The sequence below is a fragment of the Aquarana catesbeiana genome, linkage group LG07, assembly GCF_042186555.1.
Source record: "Aquarana catesbeiana isolate 2022-GZ linkage group LG07, ASM4218655v1, whole genome shotgun sequence".
NCBI lineage: Eukaryota > Metazoa > Chordata > Amphibia > Anura > Ranidae > Aquarana > Aquarana catesbeiana.
In genome coordinates, this window is record NC_133330.1 from 333,883,017 (window position 1) to 333,895,700 (window position 12,684).

The 12,684-nt window shown below is 44.2% G+C and overlaps 1 protein-coding gene across 1 annotated transcript in view; it reads left to right on the top strand.

Moving 5' to 3' along the window:
* Positions 1-12,684, top strand: part of LOC141103843 (complement component C8 beta chain-like) — a 36,848-nt gene that overhangs the window by 1,129 nt on the left and 23,035 nt on the right. Inside the window, exons 3-5 of the mRNA XM_073593880.1 lie at positions 1,855-1,996; positions 8,971-9,112; positions 11,007-11,139. Coding sequence (XP_073449981.1) covers positions 1,855-1,996; positions 8,971-9,112; positions 11,007-11,139 — 417 coding nt within the window. The remainder of the gene's footprint in view (positions 1-1,854; positions 1,997-8,970; positions 9,113-11,006; positions 11,140-12,684) is intronic.

Sequence of the window (12,684 nt, forward strand, 5' to 3'; positions counted from 1 at the left end):
ATCATTATAAATAATGAGCACAATTCCTTTACCCCTCTAAAAATCCCCCCCCCCCCCTCGAGTACACATCCTCCCCTCCCACTCCAAAACCTCCCTCCCAGTACAAATCTCATCCTTACTAGCACAAATCCCCCATCCCCCCCCCCCAAAAAAAAAAAATCCCCCACCTAGCACCATTCCTCGTCACCTCTTCTAGCGTAAACACTTAAAATTCCCCCCTCCTATCACAAATCTTCTTCCCCCATCACCCCTCCCAACACATCCCCCCCCCCCCCCCAATCACCTTTCCTAGCACACACACCCAAATTTCCCCTCCTAGAAAAATTCTTACCCTGTGCTGCACTCAAAATTTCCCCACTCAACACAAATCCCCTCCCCCCAATCTCCTTATGATGCCCCTCCCCCCCCCACCTCACATGATACCACAATGCCCAGAGCACCCCTTGTCCCAGCCCTGGGCATGGCCATCGGCTCAATAATATTTTTCTAATAACTCAATAAGGTGCGAATAAGTTCGAAGTGGGGCCTTCTTTTTTTCTTGGTGTGTCCTACATGCTAGCTAGGAGGAGCTGTGCTTAGAACCAGCACCCCATGCTGAAAATTATGAGAAAACAGACCAGTGCAGCACCCTCCTAGTTTAGGGCAGGCTGCTAGGTAAGTTTAGATTTGCTCCCCTGCATTCAGTGGAGCAGGGGTTGATTATGTAGGACAGCTTAGTGTTTCACAGGCTGATGCTCTGCTGCTTCCCCCTGCCTTCTAGAGGATTCTGGAAGTATAGTGGGAGGAAGAGCAGAACAGGCAACCTGAACATTTCTAGAACTCCAACCAATTTATTGGGAGGTGTGCCCAGAAGGTGGTGTGAGAGTCCATAAATAGTCTAAGGCCTGGGCAGCAGAGAGACAGCCAGCTTTAAAGTAGACATCGAGGTAACAGCTAGGCTTAGCTTGGGGGGGCCTATTCGCAGATCCATTGTCCAGGGATTGAGTTAGGTCAGGAGGAAGTTTGGTGGGAAAGAGTCCAAGTGTTCTGTGGTGGTGTGAGTCTACATCTCCCACACTAGGAAGAGCCTGGCGCTGGTGGATATCAGCAGGAAGCAACTGGTGATCCTGTGGCTAAGTGAGTAAATGTCCCCCCAATGCTGAAGGGAAATGATCGTGTGTAGCCTTTAAACTCCTGAGGGAGTACAAGTCACCAGCAGCATTAGGAATCCAGTGCAGCTAGAATTGCAGCCAGCAGTTTGAGAAGTCCTGCCAGAATTTGAGGAGTCCTCATACTGTTCAGTTGCAGTTTGCCGGGGTATCCCATGCTCTCTACCCCTGTCCAAGTTAATTGTTCCAATAAAAGCCCTAAAAAAAGCCCCAGACTGTTTTCTGAGCCAGAGGAAGAATTAAGAAAATGCTGTGTGCCTGGCTGTGTGCACCCTAGAGGGGGGGAAATAGGACCAAATTCACCAGCGGCTCCTTAGCAGTGCACTACACCAGGAAATGGAAGAGGGGTTATGTATAAATGGAAAGAACTGCAAAATCCTTTATCAATGTCACATCTTGGTAACTGGGTTTCTACCCTACCCTAGAATGTGTAAGGAATGGAAAATCTGTACTTTATACATCAGCCTGTATTCTCATTTTGGAGATTTCACTTCCAGGTTCTAACCATTTGCTACTCTAATCAAAACTAAAAAAAAAAAAAGGTTTCAGGCTTAGATACACTTTAATAAATTCCCCCTACCTATGCCAATACCCATTAGAAGCCTTATTCATACTATAATATCCATATATACTGTTCAAGGATTATTTTTAAAGGCACGAGCAATGGAAAGGTACGCTGTTCTGATAATGTTTTTAATTTGCACAGTATCGATTTACTCAAATGACCCAAGTGCCACAGTTCCGTGGTGAGCGGTGTGATATCATAGACCGTGAGGAGGAGTCATGTGTGACCAGAAGCCTTTGCAGGAACAACAAGAGATGTGAAGGCTTCCAGTGTGTGGGGTCTGGTAAGAATCTATTTAGTGTTTCTGACCAATCACCATTATACTGTACACCTAAGAATTGAGACCTGAGGGACCAAAAAGCTGTGCATTTATTCCTCCTCAAAGATGTCTTCAGAAAGAGGTTAAATGTCTTAGCCAATCCATCCATATAAGGGGAGGACCTCCTATAGTCCAGGTACTGGCCAACTCATACTATGCTTTGGTGCCCTTCAATTACATTGTGTAGGGTGTGTTATGATGAAAGCAGAGCAGGATCATCCATGAGGCAACCTAGACAGGAGCCTAGGGCCTGGTTGGCGTCCAAAAGACCCAACTTAATCTTTCATGTGGCTGCAAAAACCAGAGGGATAGCCGAATTGGTCAAAGTTGTGCACCTGCCTGTCTCTTCAGAAAGAAGGATGTCCTGTTGGAGAAGAGACATTGCAGTACAGACTATGCAAATGAAGAAGCTTCTTCTCTGTGCCTATTGCAGTCCTAGTCATTGTCATTCAAAAGGACGGGAAGGCCAAAGTTTCTACATTTCCCAGAGACCTGAGGGACCAAAAAACTGTGCACTTATTTTTCCTCAAAGATGTCTTCATAAAGAGGGTTAAAGTGTTAGCCAATCCATCCTTATAGGACAGACCTCCTATTGTCCAAGTGCTGGCCAACACATACTATCATTTGGTGCCCTTCAATTGCATTTTGTAGGGTGTGTTATAATGAGGGCAAAGCAAGATCATCCATGAGGCAAACAGAGAAAAGCCGCTGTTCCCAGATTATGTATCCATGAGGCAACCTAGACAGGAGCCTAGGACCTGGTTGATGTCCAAGAGACCCAACTTCAACCTTCATGCGGCCATAGTAAACCAGGGGGATCGCAGAATTGGTAAAAGATGTGCACCTCACCTGACTGCCTCTACAGAAAGAAGGATGTACAGTTGGTGAAGAGGCATGACAGTACGGACTTTGCAAATGAAGAAAGCTTTTTCTCTGTGCCTATTGCTATCCTAGTCATTGTCATTTGAGGGGATGGGGAAGGCCAAAGGTGATACCTTTCCCAGAGCCCCATCCTGCCCTAATCGTTTTCTAAATGATGGTCTTTGACAGTTAACACAACTTTTTTTTTTAAATATAATTTTAATATGTTCAGGACTATATTTACAGAGGCCTGTCTCCCACCAAAACACTACAGAACCACTCGCATTCACCAATCAGGTCATTTAAATGGTTTATTTCCAATGAATTTTGATTGCATTTCAATAAAAGTACATAAAGTAACATGTAGTCATAATAAGAATGTACCACAGACAATAGTAGAGAATTGGATTAGAGTCATATATATTTCTTCTTCAGGAAAACCTTAGTATAGGCAGTCTCAACTCTTATGCCCCGTACACACGGTCGGATTTTCCGACGGAAAATGTGTGATAGGACCTTGTTTTCGGAAATTCCGACCGTGTGTGGGCTCCATCACACATTTTCCATCGGATTTTCCGACACACAAAGTTGGAGAGCAGGCTATAAAATTTTCCGACAACAAAATCTGTTGTCGGAATTTCCATCGTGTGTACACAAATCCGATGCACAAAGTGCCACGCATGCTCAGAATAAATAAAGAGATGAAAGTTATTGGCTACTGCCCCGTTTATAGTCCCGACGTACGTGTTTTACGTCACCGCGTTCAGAATGATCGGATTTTCCGACAACTTTGTGTGACCGTGTGTATGCAAGACAAGTTTGAGCCAACATCCGTCGGAAAAAATCCATGGATTTTGTTGTCGGAATGTCCGATCAATGTCCGACCGTGTGTACGGGGCATAAGTTGTGATGTCCATTTACATGGTCTCTAAAGACCCAATTTTTTCAAAAGGGTACAACTATAGAAGTATAATCAAAAGGAAATATACTAACTTGGAACTTGAAAGAAGAGAGAGAAAAGAAGTTTGCAGAGAGTAGAAGGAGCAGATAGGTAGGGTTTGAGGGACAAGGTAGAGAGATGTTGGGTGGAAGGGAAAGAGAATAGAAATGTGTGGTTGGTTTAGTTCCGAAATAATATTCAGATTAATTTTTCGTTATTTGGTGATTCGGATATATCCAAATATCCGAATAACAATATAAACAAATTTTGCCAAATGCTCCGAATAACGAAACAAAATTTGATTCGGACTGAAATTCGAATCAAATTTTACATCGAACTCCAGTCGAATGCTAACTGTACACATATTGCTGAAATCAAAGGCTGTGTGCGTTATTAGAGTACCATTTCAAAATAATGCTGCTTTAGTTAAGCCAATGGGGATTTAAACAATCATTGTAATCATTTTGATGAAGAGTCATTTGAAAAATCCTGAATACGAATTCCGAATATGAATTAAACGAATCAACTGAATTTAACTAAACTAAATCACTAGATTAACAAATCAAAACCAAACTAAACAAATTTTATTGTCATGCACATGTCTAAAAGAGAAGGCATCAAAGTTTCCCGAAGAGCCCTACCAAACTGATGTAGTTTAAGGAATTTAGTTTTATGCCCCGTACACACGGTCGGATTTTCCGATGGAAAATGTCCGATCGGAGCGTGTTGTCGGAAATTCCAACCGTGTGTGGGCTCCATCGGATATTTTCCATCGGATTTTCCGACACACAAAGTTGGAGAGCAGGAGATAAAATTTTCCGACAACAAAATCCGTTGTCGGAAATTCCGATCATGTGTACACAAATCCGACGGACAAAGTGCCACGCATGCTCAGAATAAATAAAGAGATGAACGCTATTAGCCACTGCCCCGTTTATAGTCCCGACGTACGTGTTTTACGTCACCGCGTTTAGAACGATCGGATTTTTCGACAACTTTGTGTGACCGTGTGTATGCAAGACAAGTTTGAGCCAACATCCGTCGGAAAAAACCCTAGGATATTGTTGTCGGAATGTCCGAACAAAGTCCGACCGTGTGTACGGGGCATAACAGGTGAGAGTGCTGTGTGGGTGTATTGGATCTGTGGATTCCACATAGTTGTGAATTTTATGAATAAGTATGCTGGTGAGTTTGTTGGCAGGTGTAGTTCTTCTCTACCCAGCAGGTAGCACTTTGTCACTCAGGGATGGAGTAGAGACCTAGGGGATGAAGTTGCCTTGCAGCCTCCATAGGTGTCACAGGAGAGACAGCTGTGCAAATGGAAGCTGCAACTTCCAGTGACCTTCCATGGCCATCTTGGTTGAGGGCAGTGTTAATAAATGGCAGTGCCCTACCAGGTTAGTTTTGGAAGATCGACCCCTTCTGGCAGGGACAGGGACTATTACACTATGCAACAACCTCCTGGTATTAGCTGGCCTAGCTGTACTGCTCTACCTCTCCTATACCCTAATCACTGTTTAGTGTTTGGTTTGGACCCGTTGTCATGGTCAGGAGTCAGTAGCTATAGTAGCTATCTGATGTAGGTAGTCTAAGCACTAACCGGTGTTCACCAGAGCTCCTGAAGGTGGAGATGGGTCTTGCTGCATGCTAGTACCAGGTTATGGTGGTTGGTGGTTAGTACCAGGAGGTGAGACTGGGTCCAGCAGCAGATATAGCAGGTAGGAATCAAGCAAAAGCCTAGTCAGTAAACAAGCCAAAAGTGGGTAACAAGTGGTTGCAGGTTGGGATCAAGAATTCAAGGTTCAGGAGAAACAGGGTTCAAGGCAAAATCATTCAAGGAATTGTCCTGGAGCTGTGCAGGAATACAGGTGGCTCAGCAAGAAGAGACACTGCCAGACCCAGCAGAGGTCGCAGGCCCCACCCACAAGCCTATCATTGATGAAGGATAAGCCAATATACTGTTTAACTTCAGTAAACTGTTTTTAAGTTTTAGCAATTGTTGGTTTTGCTTCCAGTAGTACACGGGTAGCCAGTTGAATTGGGTTTAGTGAGGGAGGGAAGGACTTTGGGCCAATGGTCTCTTAGGAGGCTTTAAACAGTTTAAACTAAGAGTTTATCTGTGTGATGCAAACCCCAGTAACTTAAAACTTCCTGAGAGCCAATGCGCTGCCACCCACCTTGTGAGTGACATTACTCCAGTAAAGAAGTGGTGGCCAGACTCGGGTATAGAAAGGCAACAATCTTGCTGACTCCAGCTTTTCTGATTGACTTAGAAATGGCTGTAGAGAGGGAAAAAAAGACACTGTCTCTCCTGTACAGCCGGGGAGGGAGAGAGAGACAGTGGGGCATAGCCCTGAATAGAAGACGGGTCCTAGCAACCAATCATTAGCATTGTTAATATGAAAAATTGACTCCAGCAGTTCCTGCCCTCTGTTCAGCGCTGGTGTGTCTCCCCCTGTGCATAAGTAAGGAAGGAAGGGGCAGAGCTGTGAAACATACAGGGATCCGGGGGGGTAGGTGACTGTGTAACATGCTGGGGGGGAGGGGGGTGACTGTGTAACATGTTGGGGGGGTTGTGTAATGTAAAGGGGTCCAGAGGTGCAGGGTGCTGTGTAATGTAAAGGGGTCCAGAGGTGCGGGGATTTGTGTAATGTAAAGTATTTCAAAGGTGAAGGGTGCTGTGTGATGTAAAGGGGTCCAGAGGTACAGGGTGCTGTGTGATGTAAAGGGGTCCAGAGGTGCAGGGGGCTGTGTGATGTAAAGGGGTCCAGAGGTGCAGGGGGTTGTGTAATGTAAAGGGGTCCAGAGGTGCAGGGGGTTGTGTAATATAAAGGGGTCCACAGGTGCAGGGGTTTGTGTAATGTAAAGTGGTTCAAAGGTGCAGGGTGCTGTGTGATGTAAAGGGGTCCAGAGGTGCAGGGTGCTGTGTGATGTAAAGGGGTCCAGAGGTGCAGGGGGTTGCGTGATGTAAAGGGGTCCAGAGGTGCAGGGTGCTGTGTGATGTACAGGGGACCAGAGGTGCAGGGGGTTGTGTAATATAAAGGGGTCCAGAGGTGCAGGGTGCTGTGTGATGTAAAGGGGTCCAGAGGTGCAGGTGGTTGTGTAATGTAAAGGGGTCCAGAGGTGCAGGGTGCTGTGTAATGTAAAGTATTTCAAAGGTGAAGGGTGCTGTGTGATGTAAAGGGGTCCAGAGGTACAGGGTGCTGTGTGATGTAAAGGGGTCCAGAGGTGCAGGGGGATGTGTGATGTAAAGGGGTCCAGAGGTGCAGGGGGTTGTGTAATGTAAAGGGGTCCAGAGGTGCAGGGGGCTGTGTAATGTAAAGGGGTCCACAGGTGCAGGGGTTTGTGTAATGTAAAGTGGTTCAAAGGTGCAGGGTGCTGTGTGATGTAAAGGGGTCCAGAGGTGCAGGGTGCTGTGTGATGTAAAGGGGTCCAGAGGTGCAGGGGGTTGTGTGATGTACAGGGGACCAGAGGTGCAGGGGGTTGTGTAATATAAAGGGGTCCAGAGGTGCAGGGTGCTGTGTGATGTAAAGGGGTCCAGAGGTGCAGGTGGTTGTGTAATGTAAAGGGGTCCAGAGGTGCAGGGTGCTGTGTAATGTGCAGGGGTCCAGAGCTGCAGGGGGGGGCTGTGTAATGCAAAGGGGTCCAGTTGTGGAGAGGGGGTACAAAGTAGTGACAAAGAGATATTGGGGGATGCAGGGGGCAAAGTGGGGTCTTTTTACATTTTAAAGTTGGGGGGTGCCAGATATAGGATCTGCCCTGGGTGCCAAATGCTCTAGGTACGCCCCTGAAAGACACCTACAAAATGTAATAAAAATGATGTGCCCCTCACCCATCCGTCCATAAATGATTGAGTTCATGTCCTTCCAGTGAAAGGGAAATATTAATATTACAGCATGCGAAGACATTTTTCACAATTCCAACCTTGTGGCAACAGGTTGGAACCAGTAAATGTTCTAGCATGACAGCCCCCCTGTGTACAAAGCCAGCCAGGAACTCAAGTGACCAACAGTGAGACCTGAGCACAACCCCACGGAACACCTTTGAGATGAATTGGAACACCAGTTGTGAGCCATATCTTCTCATCCAACATCAGTACCTGACTTCAACTCTACTGAACATCTTTGAGATTAACTGGAACGTCAATTGTGAGCCTATCTTCTCATCAGATCCTGAAGTCACACATGCTTTTTTTTGGCTAAATGGGCACAAATTCCCACAAATGTGCTCCAAAGTCTTATAAAAAGCCTTCGAAGAAGGCTGTTTTACTTGCAAAGTGAGGGCCAACTCCATATTACTGTTTATTGTTATGAAATGGGATTTCCAACAGGTTCATACAGATGTAATGGTCAGGTGTCCACAAACTTTTGGTCACATTACAGTATACAGTATATGTACCACCTTATTCTTTAAGCATATAAAAAGGGCAGAGAAATGGGCAGCAGTCCAATGGATAGTGTTTAGTGCTGTGACCCTTCCAGTGTTTCTTCATGAAAATTACAAAAACTGAGCAAGTATAGTGGCGGCGAAGACTTGGCCAGATTTGGCAGGCAGGATGAAGGTCTGAAACCTTATTATACGTCTATGAGAATGTGCTACTGAATGCTGATAGACAGATTGCTCTGGCATGCAGGGCAGCAGTCTGGAACCTTATTATACAGTATATGGGATTGAGTTACTGAATCCGGATTGCACTGGCAGGCAGGGCGAAAGTCTGGAACCTCATTATATATATGGGAATGTGTTTTTGACAATGAGAAACTTGACGTGTCATTAGCATATTCTCTTACTTACTAGGCCATGGCCTGATATGGTTATGCAGAATTCTGCCCATGGGAAGGTCGGGGAACCTCCTCGTATAATAAGGATTGCCTCCAGACACAAGGCGTGCTTACTATCACCATTTGGGACGTCATCCTTTTTTAGCTATGTGGAGAATGCTGATCACTAAAACATTCTGAGATGTTGCTAAACTTCAGCATTGTGCGCCTGTGTGAGATTGATGTGCCAGGTGACAAACAAATCATAGCAATAGAGATTAATAGACTGCTGGGATGAGATTTCAATCTCTCATTCACAATGCTCAAAAATCGATGCCGCTGTGCCCTGACTATTGATATTTTGTTATATACTCCAGGAAAGTGTATCCCTCGACGGCTGAAGTGTAATGGAGATGACGACTGTGGAGATTCTTCTGATGAGAAGAACTGTAATTCTATTCGGAGTCCGTGTACGGATAGGATGGAGCAGTATTGGGCCATTGAAAACCTGGCATCCGGGTAGGTATTTCTGATAAAACCAACCATGATTGAGCTCATAGAACCCAAGTGAGTGTCAATGCACTGTGCCATGAACCTGCTTTTATTTCTGTCTTCTCTGGGATCTCCTAATCTCTTTCTGTCTTTGTTCTGGGACCTCAAATCTCAGCATGACATTGTTTTAAGTCTGGGCTCTGACTAGGCCATGCAAGGACATTCACCTTTTTCTCCTTCAACCACTGTGTGGTCATTGTGTGATTTGGATCATTGTCATGTTGGAAGGTAAGCCTTCTCCACTTTCTGGCAGAGGGCAGCAGATTGTCCTCAAGAATTTGATGGTATTTTGCCCCATCTATTTTTCTTCTATCCTGATAAGTGCTCCAGTGCCTGCTGCAGAGAAACACCACCATAACAGGATATTACCTCCTCCATGCTTTACTGAAGGAATGGTGTTATTTGGATGGTGAGCTGCATTGGATTTCCACCAGACATATCGTTTGGTGTTGAGGCCAAATATGTCAATTTTAGCCACATTTGACCAAAACACCTTTTTCCAAGTGGTCTCAGAATCTTCAAGGTACATTTAAGGTGGTCAGATGAGACTAAAATGTAATTATTTGGCCTCAACACCAAATGTGTTGGTGTTATATCTTTCACTTGGCTGTTATAAGTTGTCTGTCTTAATTTCAGGTTGCAAAGCAACAAAATTTGATTATTTTAAAGAGGGGTAGTTCTTTTCTATACCCACAGTAGGGTATAAGAATGATGCATGCTAGTTCTTGATCTTCTTGGTCTGGTGGACATCAAGTATCAGTGTATCATTGTTCTGGGCCTTCAGATGTCAGTGTGTCATTGTTCTGAGACCACCAACTGACAGTATATTATTATTATTTTTAAAGCCTTAGCATCAGCATGGCATTGTTCTTTGAACCCAAGTGGCAACGTGTCATTTTTTTGGGACCCCAAGTTTCATTGTGGCATTGTTTTGGGCCTTTGGATGTCAGTGGCTGGTTCCCCAAGCATAAATCAATGTCATTGTTATGGAACATCAAGTGACACTATGTCATTGTTATGAACCCCATAGATCAGTGGTCTATTTTTCTGGAACCCGAGGTGTCAATATGTTATTGTTCTAAGGCCCCAAATGGCAGTATGCCATTAATCTGAGATTCTTTGCATCAGAGTGTCATTGTTTTGAGACCCCCCAAGTGTCAGTGTGTTACTGTTTGGGACCCCCCAGTGTCAGTGTGTTATTGTTCTGGACCTTCAGATGTCAGTGTATCATTATTCTGGAGCCCTCAGTGTCAGTGTGTTTTTATCTTGGATCTAAAGTGTTAGTTTGCAACTGTTTTGATTCACCAATATATCAGTGTTTTGGAACCTTGAGTGTAAGGTTTTTTACAATCTTCACAATTATGTGCCACTTTGTGTTGGTCTATCACATAAAATCCCAATAAAATACATTTTTGGTTGTATCATGACAAAATGTGGAAAATGTCAAGGGGTCCGAATACTTTTTCAAGGCACTGTAGGCCAGTGTGTTAAGCCGGCCATACGTAGATCTAAATTTTAGTTCAGTTTTTTCATTATCTTTGACCCAAAATATTTGTTTGCAACTGTTTGGGTTCCCCAAGCACCAATAAGCCATTGTTTTGGAACCTCAGGTGTCAGTGTGTTATCTTGGATCCCCAACTGTTAGCTTGCTATTTGTTCTGGTTCCCCAAGCATCACTATATTGTTTTGGAACTCCAAGTGTCACAACACCTTTTTGTTTTACAAATGTTTTATTCTTCCTAGGATTTAGTTCTTGTTACTGCTTATACTTGCAGTGGTTAAAATATTTATTGGAACAAGTTGCGCAAAGTTTTTTATTTCGCAAATTATATTTTACTTGACTTTTTAAAATTTCTTTCAGATTGAATCTGTTAACAAATTTGCGTGAAGGGCTTGTGTTGGATCACCGCTACTATGGCGGCGGCTGCGCTCCACATTACATCCTGGGCACCCGGTTTAGAAAGCCGTTTAATGTGGAAAGTTACATCACTGATGTAAGTTGGACTAAACTTTTAAGTTGCTCATTGTTGATGGCAGGATTTCAGCTACACTGTATCATTTTAAACGAGTTCTAATATTTTGGTAGGAATAGGTGACCCCCAATACCCGGATGTCATAAATGGGACCATTCCTCCCAAAAGTGATGATTCGGTTGAGGGAGCCACTGGCAGGGGGGATTGCATATTGCCATAGCTTCTAGCTTCCCCCCTCCACACACTTTTCCCATTATGCCGCGTACACACGGCCGGACTTCCCGACAGAAAAAGCCCATGTGTATGCCCCATCGGACTTTTTCTGTCATCATTTTTGACGGACTCAGATATAGAACATGTTCTAAATCTTTCCGTCGGAAATACCGATGCAGTTTAGCCCATTGGCAAGTCCGGCCGCGTGGACGCAGCATTAGAGTTTCACTCTTCAAGAAGAATTCCTAAAAATGCCTTTTTTTTTAATACATTTTTATTAAGTTTCACAAAAAAGGCAACACATGGCTCCACAGGGGGACAGAGAGACTTGACAATGAGGCATAATATAATATTCAGCAGATCAAGGTGGCTTTAAATATGACAGCATATTGAAGAGAACATTTAAGCTTCATAAAATACCCATAAGAGAGAGCTGGGAGACATGGGTGGAAAATCTCGTTGGGGTCATCCTCAGCCCGGGGCGGGGGACAGGAGGAGACCCGGAGACCCTAAACCTAGTCCATATGGACAATGTATAGGAATCTGTAAACATATCTAATAGCATTAACCTAAGACAACCAAAACGAATAAGACCTCAGGTGGGAAAGTATAAAATACAGGATTGATGGCGCTGGACCAAAAGATCCGGCTAAGGAGTCACAGATTGTATGGAGACTGGGTTGACCAATGTAGTAGGAGCCTTACGAGGATGGGGCCTTTCCTGGAAAGGGAAGGAGGATAGTAGAGCTGACATTTCTGTTTGTAGAAGAGTGTGCTCTATGAAAGCTTGCTATCTGTGCAGGGAGCGGTCAGGGGTCAATTATGGCCACAAACAGTGGGAGGAGCTGAGGAGTAACCAATGAGATGTCCCTCAGACAATTTAAAACTAGTTGAAAATTTGTCCTAAAATTATTCATCTGTTAGTTGGACTGACCCTTTAAAGGTGCCCACCAATCAACACTGGAAATAAAGCCCTGAAAAGCTTGGAGAATATCCTGATGTACCGCTGTAGAACTTTTTGAATATAAATGCACACCTCCCTCCCTGTTACAATCCCTGTGTCTCTTTAAAGTAAACAACGGATGGCTTGGGCCACAGACTTCCATATATCACTGAATACATGGGATTCTCAAAAAGTGTTCTTCTACGTTAGTAAAATTATAATCATTTGGAACAACTTCAAAAACGCCCAAACCTTTTTTAGTTTTGGACAGAAAAGTTGATTTACTAAAGGCAAATATACTGTGTACTGCAAGTGCAGTTACCCTAGATCTGAGGAGAAGCTCTGAAATGAGGGAAAGCTCTGCTGATTTCTATCATCCAATCAGCAAAAATGCTGTTTTTATTTTTTTA